At 41.3% G+C, this 18,586-nt stretch overlaps 1 protein-coding gene and 1 pseudogene across 2 annotated transcripts in view; one reads left to right on the top strand and one right to left on the bottom strand.

Annotated features, from left to right (window-relative positions):
- Positions 1-18,586, bottom strand: part of RAB18 (RAB18, member RAS oncogene family) — a 508,262-nt gene that overhangs the window by 58,134 nt on the left and 431,542 nt on the right. The window contains exon 2 of one of the 2 annotated variants that reach the window (XM_069086368.1): positions 2,439-2,570. In XM_069086368.1, the coding sequence (XP_068942469.1) occupies positions 2,439-2,506 (68 nt within the window). In that variant the 5' untranslated portion in view covers positions 2,507-2,570. Of the gene's footprint in view, positions 1-2,438; positions 2,745-18,586 lie in introns of those variants that run through there. The other variant, XM_069086367.1, reaches the window with a different exon arrangement.
- LOC138159778 (14-3-3 protein zeta/delta pseudogene) lies at positions 3,592-6,223 on the top strand (annotated as a pseudogene).

Genomic DNA, 18,586 nt, shown 5'->3' with positions numbered 1-18,586 from the left:
AACTCCCTCTTAAAAATTGTTGCCCAGAAATCTACAGAACACTCCAAGAATGAGGTGACCAACAAAAAGTTGGGCCTTTTTTTTAACTGTTTCTACTAATGCAGACTAATATTGAATCCACTTTGACAGCTCATTCTACTCCCACTAAACTTGCAGGCAACTAAAGTTCCCATATTGTTTCCATATAAACTGCCGTTAAGCCACTTTTCCCCCATCTGTCTGTATCATGTCTGTATCAAATGTTAGTCACTGGCTATCAATGAGATTTTTTAATATTCATAATAAAGATGACAGAAGAAAAGAGGGAATAGGTTGACCCAACATAATAGACTAGTACTCTAAGCCTACTTCCTCTACATTTTACAGATGAGGAACCTGAGGCCCAGCAAAGTTAAAGTGAATTGTCCAAGATCATACAACTCTGTTAGAACCAGGACTACATTTAGATTTCTTGACCTCTCTAGTCCAATAACCATTCAACATTACCTTAAGTAAAATTAGAAATAAAAGATCTACTGATTAAGAATGGTTTAGACACCCTATGTGTCACTCAGGCATTTCTCAACACACTAATAATAACAACTGGAAGGAGCCTTAGAAACCACCTCCTTCAACTTGATTCCACAGTAAGTTCAAATTTCAATCCAAAAATTAATCATTGGTATATTTAGTTCAGGTTGACAATCATGACAAACGAGTCTGGCAATATTCGCTTTAAAATGCCTAAGCTTCCATTACAGTAAATCAGTGAGACATCATGGTCAACTGGAAAAGGGAATGGATTTGTAAACAAAGGAGCTGAGATGGAATCCCAGTTCTGCCACTCATTACCTTGGGGAAGTCACTTTATCCTTTATGGTTTTGAATTTGCTCATCTGTAAAATGGAACTACCACCACCTACCACAAAACGCTGTGGGTTGTGTTTTGTATATCTTTAGGTGCTACATGTTACCATCACTGATTTAACGTGCAGAAAGTGACTTGTGACCTTAGAGAAGTCACAACTTCCTCAGTTCCCTTATTATTTGAACTAGAGGGGCTCTGGGATCCTTTAAAACTCTATGATCCTATGGCCATAATGAATAATGTCTTCTTTGCGCTATTTGAAGAAAAGACAGTAATCAAGAACTAGAATTAGAAGGTTCCCATGAGAACCTTTAACATTTACTAAATTCGGGATGATAACAGACAATGGAGAAAATAAATACATGCTTACTAAATATAAGTATTATATACAATCCTAATTTAAACCAAAAAATCCAACACTGATATAGCAGCAGTCCATGAACTTTCAGCAGTCCAATCCCAAAGAAGAAGGATACTTTTCACTAAACTGAATATATGTAAGGAAATGAGATATATGGTAAGTAATACTGCAATACTTAAAAAAATAACGGTAAGAACAAGCTTCAAGGAATCACAAATAGGCAAATTAAAAGCAAGGATCACCTTTCTTTTATCTGCGGACACTTCTTATCACTAAGAAAAAAAAAAAAACAGCCCCGGTATACAGTTCTAAGAAGAGAGCAGGTGGAGAGGCCCTGAGACTTTAATCTGGTCTAAACATGAAGGCTACCCACAGGTAACCTTACTCATGATCAAGTGACCAAACGATGACTTCATCCGAAGAACTTTGTTCGGAGGGACGGCAGTAATCACTACAACATTCCTGCACCATCCATACAGACCCACATCTAAGGGTGGATCCACAAGCAAGCCAGAGCTTATCCTCAACTCAACCAGGAGTCAGCATTTTTCACGAGGGGGGGAAAAACAATCAAAGAGAGAAAAAGAAAAGGCCACGCAAGCAGAGCAGCACACGGCTCTTCTTCGGTGGCAGCTTTCGCCTGGGCCCCTGACCCCCGGGCCTTGGCCCAGGACGAAGCTGGCTGGGAAAGTGGCCCGGGGAGTTGGGAAAGACGGGCAGGTCCGGGCTACGTACGTCGTTACCGAAAGCCCGATAAGAATGAGCAAATGGGGAAGCGGTGACAGCGCCCAAAAAAGCTGGGCCCCGGCAGGAGGTTGGGGCGGGGGTCACAGCCAAGGCCAGGGAGGCACAAGGCTTTCTTCCCCAGCTCGCAAGTCCCCCGCCCCCAAGTAAGTGTCTCTTGGGGCAGATGACAGCCCGGACCACGCCTGCAGCTGGTTTCCCACAGGGCTGGTGGTCCCCTACCCCCATCCCGTGCAAGGCGCCCCAGCCGGGCCTGGCAGCCGGGCCCGGCCCGGCCCGGCCCGGGGTAGGGGTGGGGCAGCCTGGGGGGAAGCCCTGGGAGACCTCGCCGCCAGGCGCAGGCGCAGGCCTAGGCCCAGGCCCGGCCCAGACTCCGCCGCCCTTGCCGTCTACCGTTCCCCGTTCCCCGTCAGGAAAAGAATGGAATTGAGCAGGCGAGGGGAAGAGAGGCAAACCCGCCGGCCACGCTCCTCGCGGACCCCTCACCTGGATTTGCCCACCCCGCTCTCCCCAATGATTAGGATCTTCAGGGTGGTCAGTACGTCCTCATCCATCCTGGCCCCCGGTAGTAGCTCCTGAGCCAGCTGGCCGCCTCACTCCGGCGCTCTCCCCTTTACTGAGGGGGAGTGGCCTGCGCATGCGCGAGTCGCCGCCGGCCCCCGCTGCCGTTTGGTTGGTTTTTTAGGGTTGTTGTTTTTTTTTTTCCTAACCCGGGCTATTTGGGTTACGGGTGAAGCTCGCAAAAGTCGTCGCTACCCTCCCCCCGCCCGGATGCAATTCTGCGCCTGCGCAAACTCAAGAGGCTCGACACCTTCCGGCGGTCGTGTTGTCTCGCTCTTACGCAAGCGCATTCCCAAAGCGAAGCCGGAGTGGTTTACTTTGACCTTTGCCTGGACCATAGCCCCGCCCACATGGCCAGACCTCTCCCCGCCCCCTTCCTCCTCCACCGCCCCATGAGGTGACGTGGAAGTCCTCAGCTGGGTGATGTGAAATGCCCATTTGTTTCATCCCTTATTGTGCCTGCTTTGGTTGTGTCCCCTTTTTCTTTGTTTTTCGGTAAATTAACCTAGAAACCTATTCTTTGTAAGCCTTAAAGCATTGTGAAAATCAGGCTATTTTTACATGCAAATAGCTAGGGAGAAGCTACAAAAATGTATAAAACTGGCCCTATCGCCCAAAGAACTTGTTATTATCAGTAATAATGAAATGCACAAAGGGCAAAGGTTCTTAACCTAGAGTCGGTGACCTTTAAGGAATATACATATATCTTTATAGATACTTTAATATAATTAGTTTCCTTTGTAATCCTATATATTTGATTCTGTTAATTTAGGAACGTTATTCTGAGAAAGGGTCCACAAGTTTCACCAGACTGCCAAAGGGGTCCATGATACACAAAAAGGGTAAGAACCTCTGATGTAGAGCTTTAAGGCTTGCAAAATTTTTTCATACGTAAGCTCATTTGAACTTCAAAATAACAGTGAGGTTAGTGCAAGTTATTATTTTACAGGTGAGGAAGTTGAAGCCAGAAAAGGTTACTTGCTCAGGGTTACATAGCTAGTAAGAAAAGAGATAATAAAAATAACTGCAATAGCCAGCATTTATATATTTATATATAAAAAATCACTACATAGATATAGATATATATGTAGTTTTGTTTCATCCAGATTTGATGGGAAGGCTCATATATATAGGACATATATGTGCCCACATAAGATATGCATATCTACATGGGTTGTCTAAATGCAGCTCTGTGGCAAGTGTATAGATCAATAACCTTGGAATATGATCTACTCCTTTCCAAAGGAGAGCATGGTTTTCTCCTGGAGGGGAGCTGGAAAAGGGTTGTGGGTGCTTGTTCCTTTCCTTATTAGACTAAAATTATACCTATCTATCCTCCTTACATATTGTTGGTTTAAGGTATGATTATTTTTTTAGGGATTCAAAACAAAAGCTGCCTCCTTGGTCCTGAACTCTTAGACAGTTTGACTGTTTCATATCTGACCCTAGTTACACAAAAAACAATCACAAACAGCAAGTGGAAATGTAATTCAGATTAGAAAATACCAGAAAATATGCTAGTGAATGGGACCTCTAGCTGGAAACAAGATATCTCAACACAAATCTAGAGAGTAGCCTGGATCTCATTCAAGGGATAATTTCCCAAAACCTCTAGGGAAACAAGCAAGAAATCAGGAATATTTTGAGCAAGCTTCCCTTACATGTCTGAAACTTTTAAGTCTTTCCTTCTCTCCTGAAGAATGTTTAGAACCCATTCATGTCTCTTCCCAAAACTCTGGCCAACTCTGTTCCTCACATAGGTTTCAGTCTTGCTCAGCATTCTCTCCACCAGTTAGGAGTCTCCTTCCTTGCAACTCTAGACCTGGATTGAAGAGGAGAGACTTTAAGTAGGGAAAACGATTCAGAGATATTTGCAACAGTCCAGACAAAAGGTGATGGGGGAGGGTGGGGCGGACTGGAGCCTGTGAGCTGAGAGATATAGGGACAGAGTATCATTCCTGCTACTGCCACTGCCACCACCCAGACACTGCTGAACCCCCCAATCCATCCAGTCTCCGCCATTGCCATTCATTCCGGGCACAGAACATTCAGTCATGGATAAAAATGAACTGGTGCAGAAGGTCAAATTGGCTGAGCAGGCTGAGATAGATGATGTGGCAGCCTGCATGAAGTCTGTAGCTGAGCAAAGAGCTGAATTATCCAATGAGGAGAGGGATCTTTCCATTGCTTACAAAAATGTTATAGAGACCCAAAGGTCATCTTGGAGGGTTGTTTCAAGTGTTGAGCAAAGCATGGAAGGTGCTTAGAAAAAACAGCATATGGCCCGAGAATACAGAGAGAAAATCGAGACCAAACTAAGAAGTGTCTGTGATGTGGTACTGTCTCTGTTGGACAAGTTCTTGATTCCTAATGCTTCACAAGCAGAAAGCAAAGTTTTCTATTTGAAAATGAAAAGAGGCTACTACCACTATTTGGCCGAGGTTGCTGCTGGTGATGACAAGAAAGGAATAGTGGATCAGTCACAATAAGCACATCAAGAACCATTTGAAATCAGCAAAAAGGAGATACTGCCAACATATCCTATAAGGTTGTATCTGGCCTTGAACTTCTCTGTGTTCTATTAGGAGATCCTGAACTCTCCAGGGAAAGTCTGCTCCCTTGCAAAGACAGTTTTTGATGAAGACATTGCTGACCTTGATACATTAAGTGAAGAATCATACAAATACAGTATGCTAATAATGTGGTTACTGAGAGACAACTTGACATTGTGCACATGGGGACACCCAAGGAGATGAAGCTGAAGCAGGAGGAGGGGAGAATTAACCAGCCTTCCAACTTTTGTCTGCCTCATTCTAAAATTTACGCAGTAGACCATTTGTCATCCATGCTGTCCCACGGATAGTTTTTGTTTACAATTTTTAATAGTTTTACGTTACTTCTATTTGGATTTCTATATTCCCCATGTGTTTTTTTATGTTTAATATTAGGGGAGTAGAACCAGTTAACATTTGAGGAGTTATCAGTTTTCATCTGAGGTGGCTAATATGGAATTTTTATACACATTTTTCATATTTGGCATATTTTAATACTTTTGGTGCGTTGTGATTTCACAACACCAATGTTAAAACAGCTTCCATAGCTAAGCAAAGAAAACTGCCTACATATTGGTCATGGTGAAGGGATAAAGGGATAATTTGGTTCTAGCCACAGGTGTAGTTATTGTGTGTACTTTAGGGTTGGAGCACTGGTAGAAATGTCCCATAGATATTACATGTCATGCCATGTGTATCTGTGGAATACACGATCTCAACGTGTATACCTTTATGATTGCAGCTGCAAAAGTGCTCCTTTAGGACAAAGTTTTAACCCAGTCAATTTATTCTGGAGAAGGGCAAAATGGTTCACTTTCCATTATTTGTAAAGTTACTGCTATTTGTTTTCACTATTTTTGCTACACTCATTTTATTTGCATTTAAATACTTTAGGCAACCTAAGAACAAATGTACAAGTAAAGATGCAGTAAAAATGAATTGCTTGATAGTCATAATTATCAAGCATAGCAGTAAAACAAAAAATCCACATATTTAACTTTCTTTAGGTTTTTTGCTCTTGTGATTTTTTTTGATACTTGTCTAACATGCATGAGATATAAAAATAGTTAACAGGGAAATAACTTGAGTTGATGGCTAGCTTTGTTTAATGTCTTATGAAATTCTCATGAACAATCCAAGCGTAATTGTTAAAAACATATATTAAGTTGATGTAAATGGAATAAAATTTTTATGAACAGACAGTCTTTTGAATACTTGAAGACAGCTATTATGTATTCTCCAGGCTAATCATTCCCAGCATCATCATTATAAGAAGGAAGACAGTGAAGGAAATAAAGGAGTGTTTAGAGAAGTAGAAGAAAAAGAAATTTCACTGTCCTCCTTCCTTTGTGCTATATTACACAGGGTTGCCAATTTAGAATTTTAGAATGGGACATTAAAGATTGTCTAGTCTAGCATCCTCATTTCACAGATGAGTAAACAAAGGAAACCAGAGAGGTTTAAGGGTCTTGCCCAAAGACACATGGGTAGTCATTGGCAGAATCAGGATTTGAGCCTAATTTTTCAGACTCTGAATCCAGTAGGTTTTACACTATACCATAGTGCTGAATAGACATCAAAAAAATCTGGAAGTAGAAGATGGGGCCAGGGGGTGGGAGGGGAACAACTATCAACCCCATCAGATGCCTTCAATGATTCAAATCCCAACTCTGTCACCTCCAAATTGTATAATCTGGGACAAATCACTTAGGCCTAAACCTCATCTTTAAAGTCAGAGTAGTAACACTTTACACTACCTTCCTCATAGTTATCATAGGCTCAGGGAGCTAGGAAGGGACCTCAGAGGCCATCTAGCCCAATGCCTTTATTTTCTATATGAGGAAACTGAGAGCCAGAGAGTTTGGATTACTTTTCCAAAGTCACACAGGTAATATGCAGCAAAAATAGGTCCTCTGACTCTATAGTGCATGTTGCTCTTTCCTTGGTACCAAAGTGCTTTATAAACTGGGGAGGGGATGGCGCAAGAACACATCCAGAAATAAAAGTAATATAAAACCAAGTAAGAGTAAGAAAAAGGAGATTTTTAAAAATGAGTGGTCATTATTTGATTACAAGCCACTACCACGCAGGAACCAGGGGGATAGAGTGTTGATAGTGGAATAAAGAAAATGTCAGGAGAGGGGCAGAGTCAAGATGACAGCATAGAAGCTCAAACTTGGTGCAGACTCCCCTCCAATCACTTCCAATACATGTAAAAAAAAATGACTCTCAACAAACTTTAGAGCTACAGGACCCACAAAGAGACAAAGAGAAACAAATCTCCCTCTGAAAGAAGCCCAGCAGGCTGACAGGAAGGATCTTTCACAAGAGGCTGGGAGCTGAGTGCAGTCCCACATGAACCACGTGGTTCCTAGCCCCAGGGCAACCCTGACCATTGGCAGGCCTGGAGCAGACTTCAGGAGAGAGAATCACCAGCAGCTGTGGCAGTTTCCAGAATTATCAACCCATAAATGCCAAAAAGAAAGTAAAAGGTCAGTGTGGAACTTTGGAGCAGGGTCCAGTCCCTGCCCATGGGGCGAGAAGCAGCAGAGGTGGGCCAGCTGTGTAGCCGCCATTGCCTGCCAGTCTCAAGAGCTCCTACCTCGAAGATTGCAGAGGGACCAAGCAACCATTCAGAAGGTAATCCCTCTTGCTTTAACCTGCTTTAGATCTGGATTGTGGTTGTGGGTGGTGATCCTGAGGTGAGTTACCAGTGAGCCAGAATTTGTGGTGTTGAAGAGGTTACCCATAAAGAGGGTTAGGGTTGCTCTAGAGACCCCCAAATGCCAATACAATGGGTCCTGCCAAATGAATTCGACTCGTCTTCTCTCAGCCAAAGAAAAGTAAAGTTTATTAGAAGTTCACTTGTTTTGGACACAGAGTAAATCTGTGCTAGGTCATTCTATGGCACTCTCACTATTCTGTGGAGCTTTGCTTATTCTATGGCACTCTCACAAACATGAAGACAGGATGGGGTCTTATATACAGAAGATATAAGAATCACTAGAAGGAGGAATCTAGGGGTGGTCTAGGGGAGTTTGGGGAAGGTCTTCAGGAGGAGTTAATGAGGTCAATGAGTGATTAAGGGTGGGAAGTTGCTGGAGGCCACCTGGAGATCACAAACAATGTTGGGCTAGGCCAGTCCAAGGTTGGATCCCTAGGGTGGGAAGTCTAGTAAATCTAGTAACAGAGGGTGGGAAGTCTAATAACAGAGGCTTGGGCTCAGCCACAATGTAAGGCTTATTGTCTCATGCAAATGCCTCATCAAATGGGATGATTTAATCAAGAGTCCAAGGGAGGTTCCCAGAGCCTGTACCGCATCAGTTACAGGCCATGGAGGAGCTCAAGAAGGATTTTGAAAATCAAATAAGAGAAATGGAAGAAAAATTGGGAAGAGAAATGAGAATGATGCAAGAAAATCATGAAAAGCAAGTCAACAACCTGCTAAAGGAGACCCAAAAACACACGAAGAAAATAACACCTTAAAAACCAGACTCACTCAGATGGCAAAAGAGGCTCAAAAAGCCAGTGAGGAGAAGAATGCCGTAAAAAGCCAAATTTGCCAGATGGAAAAAGAATTTCAAAAACTCACTGAAGAGAATAACTCTTTCAAAATTAGACTGGAGTGGGGCGGCCAGGTAGCACAGCGAGTAAGAGCACCGGCTCCAGTGTCAGGATGACCTGGGGATCGAATCCAGGCTCAGACACGTAGCACCCACCCAGAAACACCTGGCCGTGTAACCTTGAGCAAGTTACTTAACCCCAATTGCTTAAAAAAAATTAGATTGGAGCAATTGGAAGCTGCTGACTTTATGAGAAATCAAGATACTATAAAACAGATCCAAACAAATGAAAAAATAGAAGGAGATGGGAAATATCTCACTGGAAAAACCACTGACCTGGAAAATAGATCCAGGAGAGATAATTTTAAAATTATTGGACTACCTAAAAGCCATGATCAAAACAGAGAGCCTAGACACCATCTTGCAAGAAATTATCAAGCAAAATTGACCTGATATTCTAGGACCAGAGGGCAAAATAGAAATTGAAAGACTTCACAGATCACCTCTTGAAAAAGATCCCAAAAAGAAAACTCCTGGGAACATTATAGCCAAATTCCAGAGTTCCCAGGTCAAGGAGAAAATACTGCAAGCAGTCAGGAAGAAACAATTTGAGTATTATGGAAACACAATCATGATAACACAAGACCTAGCAGCCTCTGTGTTAAGGGACTGAAGGGTTTGGAATATGATATTCTGGAAGTCAAAGGAACTAGGACTAAAACCAAGAGTCACCTACCCTGGGGTGACCAGGTGGCACAGTGAGTAAGAAGAGTGCCAGCCCTGGAGTGGGGAGACCCAGAATCGGTTCTGGCCTTAGATACTTAGCACCCACACAAAATAACTGGCCATGTAACCTTGAGCAAGTTACTTAACCCCAATTGCTTAAAAAAAAAAGAATCACCTACCCAGCAAAACTGAGTATAATGTTACAGGGGAAAATATGGTCATTCAATGAAATAGAAGATTTTCAAGCATTCTTGATGGAAAAACCAGAGCTGAACAGAAAATTTGACTTTCAAATACAAGAAGCAAGAAAATCATGAGAAGGTAAACAGGAAAAAGAAATCATAAGGAACTTATTAAAGTTGAACTATTTACATTCCTACATGGAAAAATGATCATTGTAACTCACAAGACTGTTCTCAATATGAGGACAGTTGAAGGTAATATATGTGTGTATATATATATATATGTATACATACATATATATGTATATTTAGGAGGGTGTAAGTGTATATCAATATTTATGTGAGTTTGGATATATGTATATTCGTGTATACGTAGACAGATGGCACAGGATGAGTTGAATATGAAGTGATGATATCTAAAAAATAAAATTAAGAGGTGAGAGGAATTTATTGGGAAAAGGAGGATAGATAAGGAGGAGATAGATCAGGATTAATTATCTCATATAAAAGAGGCAAGAGAAAACTATTACAGTAGAGGGGAAGAACATAGAGGTGAAAGGGAATGGAACAACCTTATTCTCACTGAATTTGGCTTTAATGAGGTTATAACATACACACTCAATTGGGTATCCTACTATAGGAAAATAGGGGGGTAGAGGATAGGAGGGGGGATGATAGAAGGGAGGGCAGATTGGGGGAGAGAGTAGTTAGAAGCAAACATTTTTGAAAAGGGGTAGGGTCAAAAGAGAAAATGGAATAAGTGGGGGGCAGGATAGGATGGAGGGAAATATAGTTGGTCTTTCACAATAGGACAACTATGGAAATTATCTGGGTAACTAAACATGTACAACCTATATTGAATTGCTTGTCTTCCCAGTAGGGGTGGGTGAGGAGGGAGGAAGGGAAAATATCTGGAACTCAAAGTTTTAAAAACAAATGTTTAAAAAGATGTATTTTTTACATGCAACTGGGAAATGAGATACACAGGCACTGGGGTATAGAGGTCTGTCTTGCCCTGCTAGAAAGTTAGCAGGGTGATGGGGGAGGATATAGGGGAGAATGGATTGGGGGAAGGGGTATTCCGTGGGCTGGCTATTTTGTGGAGGGGGCAGGGGAAAGGGGGAGAAAAATTGTAACTCAAAATCTTGTGGAAATGAATGTTGAGAACTAAAAATTAGTTAATTAATTTAAAAAAAAAAAAGAAAATGTCAGTTTGATTTTTACCTCAGATTTTTACTAGCTACGTAATCCTTCACCAACAGCATATGAGGTGCTCAGGGAGTACTAGCACCTCTGGTATGAGAGCTTGCAGAGCCCTTTTCAGGGTTGCTCATGCATCTTTGGTGTCCATTTGGCACCCAACTCTTACCTGTGGCTCCAAGAACCTGTAGTGTGTACAGTGGCCACATTCTGGTAAACCATCTCAGCAGACAGGCTAAACCAGGTTTAGGGTAACCAATGGGCCTCAAGCCCTTTGGTTAGGTAGGGGTGTGCCTACCCTAAGCATGTGAAAATTCTCCCCCAAGTGGAATGGGCGAATGTGAACAATTTGTTCCAACAGTCAGGAAGGCAGCTGAAGCAGGTGCTGAGCAGAACTCAGAGCTTGGGGGCAACTAAGTAATGCAGTGAATAGAGCCCTGGCCCTGGAGTTAGGAGGACCTGAGTTCAAATCCAGCCTCAGACACAACACAAAAACTAGCCGTGTGACCTTGGGCAAGTCACTTAACCCCAATTGCCCTGCCTTCCCCCTGCAAAAAAAAAAAAAATAGAACTTAGAGCTTGGTCAGGCATCAGAGACGCCAAGACCATCCAGTACATCCTGGGCCAGTGCCAGTAATGTTGACTTTTTTCTTGCCACTGGACTGTAATAACTGTGGAAGAGAGGGCAAGGCTGACGACTTTGTGTAGCTCTGCTTCACTTAAATCCAATTCATGCACAAGTCAAGACATCACCCATCATGTCATTGGTCCTCTCTGAAAACGAAGGATAAGTAACAACAATCTTTGTCTAGTCATTTAACTAACCTCTTTGAGCTTCATTTATAAAATGAAGGGATTTGACTCTAGCTCTAAACCTATAATCCCATGTCCAGGTAATTCATTCTGTATATTATAAAATGTCATGTGGAAGCATACATTCCAGGTACAAAGCCAGATACCAAAACAAGATTGTATATGAAATCATGAATCTCCATTTCATTAAATATTTCCTTAGTTAATGTATTCTGGTGACTGAGATAAGGTCATAAAATCCATTCCCCTACCTCTAGATGCTGAAGTACCCCAAATACATTTCCACCTATAATACCAATATCTTCAGGGGATAATCATTGACAGCCTTACAAGCTACAAAATATCCTAAGCCTTTTTCTCATTCTATCTAAAAGCCCTGCTTCATCTGTTTTCCCTTCCCTTGAGAATGAGTTCATATTCTCATATTGTTCAATGGTATCCTTTTGGTATTTTATTTTGAATAGTCTTTATTCTTACTTCCATTTAGCAACACATGTTATTACATAGTTTTGCTCTGCCTTTCAGTGTTCCTTATTATATTGTTAATAGTATCCACCCTTAAACTCAATTTCTTGCCCAAAATACAGAACCTGGTTTAGTTTTAGGCTATGGTCAGAGCCCAAACACATTTTATTGATTGTTTTTCTTGGCATAGCTTTGAATATCTTCTCAGAAGAATGTACTTTGTGGACATCAGTGAGTTTTCATTTGTTATTGTGTGGTGTTGGTGGCTTTAGCATTTCCAATAGAAGACAATCAAGAAAGAAGCATCATTAGTGCTATTATTTTATAATGTATGGTCTTATCCACTGTGATATATAAGCTTTTGGGCTCAGTTAATGCAATCGCCATGTGGAGCCACATTGGAGAAAAAAAAACATATTTTGGAGATATTTCACATTGCCTGGTCCACTTTGCTTTTCATTAATACTGTTTATTTTTTTTTCCTAACTTGGAACTAAGCCAGTAAGTACATAAAATATGCACCCAAAATGTTAATCTGCCAAGACAGAAACCAGCCTTCAGTAGCAGAGTAAAAGAATTGGGGGGGGGGGAGGAGGAAGTTTCCTTAGATTGACCTAGCAAAGCGAATGTGGACAGAAATAGGTAATGAATAACCTCCATTGATAATAGATTAACAAGTTATGTGTCTTTTCGGTTTCCAGTATTTTGACATCTATTCTTATAAATCATACCAAGCCAAGTACATTCCAAGCTACAATATTTTATAATTTCATTTGTCCATGTCTCTGTGTGCCTTGTTCAGCTGTTGACTATTACCACACTCTCTCAGCCAATGATTTTCAACTACTCTGCCATGGCATACTTTGGGGAAGAGGATGAGTGGTTTTGAGAGAGGTAGTCTCCCAAAATGGAATAGAAATTTTAAAAGGACAAAAAACTGAATGTAGTAAAGTCATTTAAGAAAAAATGAAACTAAACTTAATGAATTGTGAAAATGAAAATTTCAGTTTCATTTTTAAATATAAAGTCAACTGCAACCAATAAAGAGTGCGACAGAATAGAAGAAGACACCAACACCAGAGCCAGTGTACTGAAGTGGAAAGAAAACTGGATTTAGAGGCACAATTCTCTGGACTCGTATTCCAACTCTCCTACTTTATACAAGTCTGGTTACTTCCCTGGGTCTTAGTTTTCTCATCTCTAAAATGAGGAAGTTAGATCATATAGCATTTAAGGTTCCTTGCAACTATAAACCTGTGATCTTAAGATGAAAGGTATTTAGGAAGACTGTAAAGTCCTACTTTGGGGTTCAAAAGAATTGATTACCCAAATATAGGAGAAGGGTGGTATGTCTAGACAACTGTTTAGGTTGGGGGGAAAGCAGGTGGTTTTAGAGAACTGCAAACTTAATGTAAGCCAACAGTGTAACAAGGCAGCCAAAAAAAGCTAATGGGCTTTGAAATTCCATTAATAGAGGTAGAGTGTCCAGAACAAGGAAAGTGATGGTCTCAGAGCACTCAGCTGTGGTTAGACCACAACTGGCGTATTGTGTTCAGTTCTGGGAATCACAGTTTAGGTAAGATATTGACAAACAGAGCAAAGGCATTCAAAACACGGCCTATGAAAATTGGTTAAAAGAAGTAAGGACATTGGCCTACAGAAGTGAGCACTCAGTGAAGAAGCCATGATGGTTGTCTTCTGGTATTTGAAATGCTGTTGTGTGAATGATGAGAACAGTTTTACAGGACCCCAGAGGCAATAACTAGGGGAGACATTGCAGAGAAGTATATTTAGTCTCTATGTAAGGAAAAACTTTCCTAGCAATTATAGGTACTCAGAAATGGAATAAACTGTCTTCAGAGGTTGCAAAGTCTCCATCAGTAGAGGTTTTCAAGTGAGGTCTCTTTTCAAGAATGTTAGACAAGATTTCTGTTCTAAGTATGAGCTGGACTAGATGACCTCTGAGGTCCCCTTTTTAAGTCTGGGGTTCTATGATTAACACAAAAAGATCTATCATAAAAGAACACAGCTTCTGCTCTCTAAAAGACCATGGAATAAGGTAATAGAAAAATCTTAAAAGAAATAGCATACATAAACACTTTCCAGCTATCATTATTATAATTGTTTTAAACGAAGAAAAGCACTTTGCCTTTTTATAATTTCAGAGTTGGAAGGGATCTCAGAAGCTGCCTAGTTCAATCCATAAGCAAACAAAAGTCCCCTCTAAAATCTACCTAATAAATTATTCAGTCTTTGCTTGAAGACCTTCAGGGAAGGTAAATCCACTCCCAACTAAAACAGTCCATTCAAATTTAAGATAGCTCTTATTTCCCCTTAATTTTAAATATTCGTTTTGCAGATTCTGCACATTATCACATCTAGTCATGACTGCTATGGAATAAGATAATATTCGAGTCTAAAAGTTTAATATATTGTCCAGAATCAAAACTATAGGTTTGCAATAGACCAGGTTCATTTCTGGTTACTTCTCACATAAAGCATACTTTGATTCTTTTTTTTTTCCTTTTTGGAGGGGGGGGGCAGGGCAATTGGGGTTAAGTGACTTGCCCAAGGTCACATGGCTAGTTTTTGTGTTAAGTGTCTGAGGCTGGCCTTGAACTCTGGTCCTCCTGATTACAGGGCCAGTGCTCTATTCACTGTGCCACCTAGCCACCCCTACTCTTTGATTCTTAATCCCACCCAGAGTTTTCCCTCAGAACATTAGAATTTTGCTTGTTTCTAAATCTGTGCAGGAAAGGTAAAGGTCCCTCAGCAGCCATGAAAGCACTTAGGTAAACAATAAATCAAATATAGAAAGGCCTGATTTAACTAGACAAAAAAAAAAAAATACAAGGCCTGGCACATAAGTTCATAATTAATCCAAGACGAGGTTTTTTTTTTACTTCCATTTAGCCCCCTTTCCTCCAAAAAACTCTGTAGTCTTCCAGACATAATATTATCTTAGTATTATCCTCCTCTCAGCAGGGGAAAATTCTTTAAGTTGCTAGAGAATCGAGCAATCCACCATTCCAGTTAGCCCAACCTATCCCAGGTGCTATACATTCCTCCTGTCTTACACTGTTTCCTGAAGTTGAAGCACTAATGTATGGGGGAAGAAACCTCTGGAGCTCTCTCAGGAAGTTGATAGCTTTTCCATGGACCTACCCTGTCCACTCAACTCACAATACCAGATAAGAGCAAGGTTCATATGTATTCTTTCAAATCATGACCTGGTGATTCTTGGCTCTGGTTCTTGGTTGACTGTTGATCCAGAAACTCAATGTTGTCCCAGAACTATTCCTCTGATCCAGAAGACCTTGTCTAAGAATTCCTCCATTTACCCAGGACCCCTCTATCACTCCATCACTAACATTCTGATATTAGTTCTCATCCCTGATCCCTGAACCTCAAGGTTTAGCCTAGGAATTCCTTTTCGCCCCTCCACCACTGCCTCTGATTAGAATGTATACCGTGTTTCCCCCGATAATAAGACCTATCCCGAAAATAAGCCCTCCCCTTACTGTGTAAGATTCCTCTAAAATAAGCCCTCCCCCGAAAATAAGCCCTATTGAGATTGCTACTGTAGTGAAGGTGATCCCCTGCGCTACACACTACATTACGGAACCCTCTGTATGCACCGTCCCCCTCCCCCCGTGAAACGCACGCCGCACTCCGAGCTGCATCCAATCAGAGCTGCAGCAGTGAGCGCGTCATCCTGTTCTTTATTGAATTCATTACTGAATAAAGGTATATTTTTTTGTTCACATTTACCTGTTTTTTAAAATTGCTGTCAATGTTCATTAAAATAAGCCCTCCCCTGAAAATAATCCCTCTGGTGTTTTTCTGTCCAAAAAAATAATAAGACAGTGTCTTATTATCGGGGAAACACGGTAGGTGTTCAGAGAGGATTAGCATCTCAGATGAAAGGACTTGCCACACCCTTTTTAGTACTGCTCATCCACCTCCAGTGTCCACCTTCACTCAGCTCTCTCCTATGCCTCCATGAAGCATACACAGCAGTCACACCACAGTAAAACCATCTCAGCCAATGACCTACACCAGGTTGAGGGTAACCAATAGGCCTCAAACCTGAGAGTGAGTTAGGGGGATGTCTACCCTAAGCACATGAAGACTGCCCCCACCAGAATAGGTGGATGAGAACAATTTGTTATAATAGCCATGAAGGTACCTAAAGAAGGCGCTGTGGAGTGCTTAGAACTTGGTAAGGGATCAGAGAAGCCAAGGTCATTCACTGCATCCCAGGCCATCATCAATCATCTTGACTTTTTTCCTGCCACTGGACTGTGATGAGTATAGAAGAGAATGAAGCTGATGACTTTGTGCAATCCTGCCTCACTTAAATCCAATTAATGAGCAAGTCATAATGTTATTGGTCTTCTTCTAAAATGAAGGATGGGGAGGGCAGAGCCAAGATGGTGGAATAGAAACAGGACTTCCGCACAGCTCCGGCTTCCACCTCCCCCAATTACATGTGAAAAATTACTCTAAACAAACTTTAGAGCTACAGAACCTACACAGTGACAGAGAGAGAGACAAATCTCCTGTTGAAGGAAGGCTGGCAGGCTGGCAGGAAGGGTCCATCGCAGCACACCTAGAGCTGAGGGCAGTCCTACCTGAGCTGGGGTTTTAGCCCCAGGGCTGCCCCAAAATACAGCAGCTAGAGCAGACTTCAGAGCAGAGCAGAGAGTAAATCACCAGCAGCTGTAGCAGTTTCCAGACTTCTGAATCCATAAATGCCAAAGACAAAGTAAAAGGTCAGTGTGGAACTTGGTTGGTCCAGGGGAGGATAGAAGAGTGTAGTCTGGCTGCTACCCCCTGAGCTAGAAGCAGAGGAGGCACAGTGGCTGCAGCCGCTACCACATGGCTGCTTCTGGAGCTCCTGCCTGCAGATTTTAGGGGGACCAAGTGACCATTCAGAGGCTAATTGGTCTTGCTTTGACCTACTTGGATCCGGATTGGGGTCTTGGGTGGTGGTCCTGGGGTGTGACCAGTGAGCTGGAGCCTGTGGGGGCTGTAGAGAGGGCACCCATCTAATAGCTCCAGCAGCTGCAAATGCCCCAGCAATTTGGGACATAGCTCTCTCCATTCTGGAAGCAGAGTTACATGGCAGAGAGCTCAAAAATCAAGTAATTGGCTACCAATATGAGCAAGCAACAGGAGCACAAACAGACGATAGAATCCTTTTGGGGGACAAAAATGATCAAGGCATGGAGTGGGAGGAAGACATTGCAGTCAGAACCCCTGCATCAAAGAAAAATATGAGTTGGTTACAGGCCATGGAGGAGCTCAAGAAGGATTTTGAAAATCAAGTAAGAGAAGTGGAAGAAATTGGGAAAAGAAATGAGAATGATGCAAGAAAATCATGAAAAGTGAATCAACAGCTTGCTAAAGGAGACCCAAAAATACACTGAAGAAAATAACACCTTAAAAAATAGACTAACTCAAATGGCAAAAGAGGCCCAAAAAAGCCCAAAGAGAAGAATGCTTTAAAAAGCTGAATTTGCCAGATGGAAAAGGAATTTCAAAAAGTCACTGAAGAGAATAACTCCTTCAAAATAAGATTGGAGCAATTGGAAGCTAATGACTTTATGAGAAATCAAGATACTATAAAACAGATCCAAACAAATGAAAAAATAGAAGGCAATGTGAAATATCTCACTGGAAAAACCACTGACCTAGAAAATAGATCCTGGAGAAAAAATTTAAAAATTATTGGACTACCTGAAAGCCATGATCAAAAAAAAAGAGCCTAGACACCATCTTGCAAGAAATTATCAAACAAAATTGCCCTGATATTCTGTAACCAGAGGGCAAAATAGAAATTGAAAGAATTCACAGATCACCTCTTGAAAAAGATCCCAAAAAGAAAACTCCTAGGAACATTATAATGAAATTCCAGAGTTCCCAGGTCAAGGAGAAATTATTGCAAGCAGTCAGGAAGAAACAATTTGAGTATTGTGGAAACACAATCAGGATAACACAAGACCTAGCAGCTTCCACATTAAGGATCAAAGGGCTTGGAATATGATATTCTGGAGGTCAAAGCAGCTAGGACTAAAACCAAGAATCACCTATCCAGCAAAATTGAGTATAATACTACAGGGGAAAATATAGTTATTCGATGAAATAGAGGACTTTCAAGCATTCTTGATAGAAAAGCCTGAGCTGAACAGAAAACTTGACTTTCAAATACAAGAAGCAAGAGAAGCATGAGAAGGTAAACAGGAAAAAGAAATCATAAGGAACTTATTAAAGTTGAACTATTTGCATTCCTACATGGAAAAGTGATAATTGTAACTCATAAAACTTTTCTCAGTATGAAGATAGTTGAAGGGAATATATATATATATATATATATATATATATATATATATATATGTATGTATAGGAGGATGTATGTATACACAAATATATATGTGAGTGTGGGCATTTGTATGTTAATGTATACATAGACAGAGAGCACAGGATGAGTTGAATATGAAGGGATGATATCTAAAAAATAAAATTAAGAGGTGAGAGAAATTTATTGGGAGAAGGAGAAAGGAGGAGAT

The sequence above is a fragment of the Petaurus breviceps genome, unplaced genomic scaffold, assembly GCF_028583685.1.
Source record: "Petaurus breviceps papuanus isolate PSGF00001 unplaced genomic scaffold, PetGlider_PUasm1.0 178, whole genome shotgun sequence".
NCBI lineage: Eukaryota > Metazoa > Chordata > Mammalia > Diprotodontia > Petauridae > Petaurus > Petaurus breviceps.
This window is presented reverse-complemented; position numbering and strand designations above follow the sequence as displayed.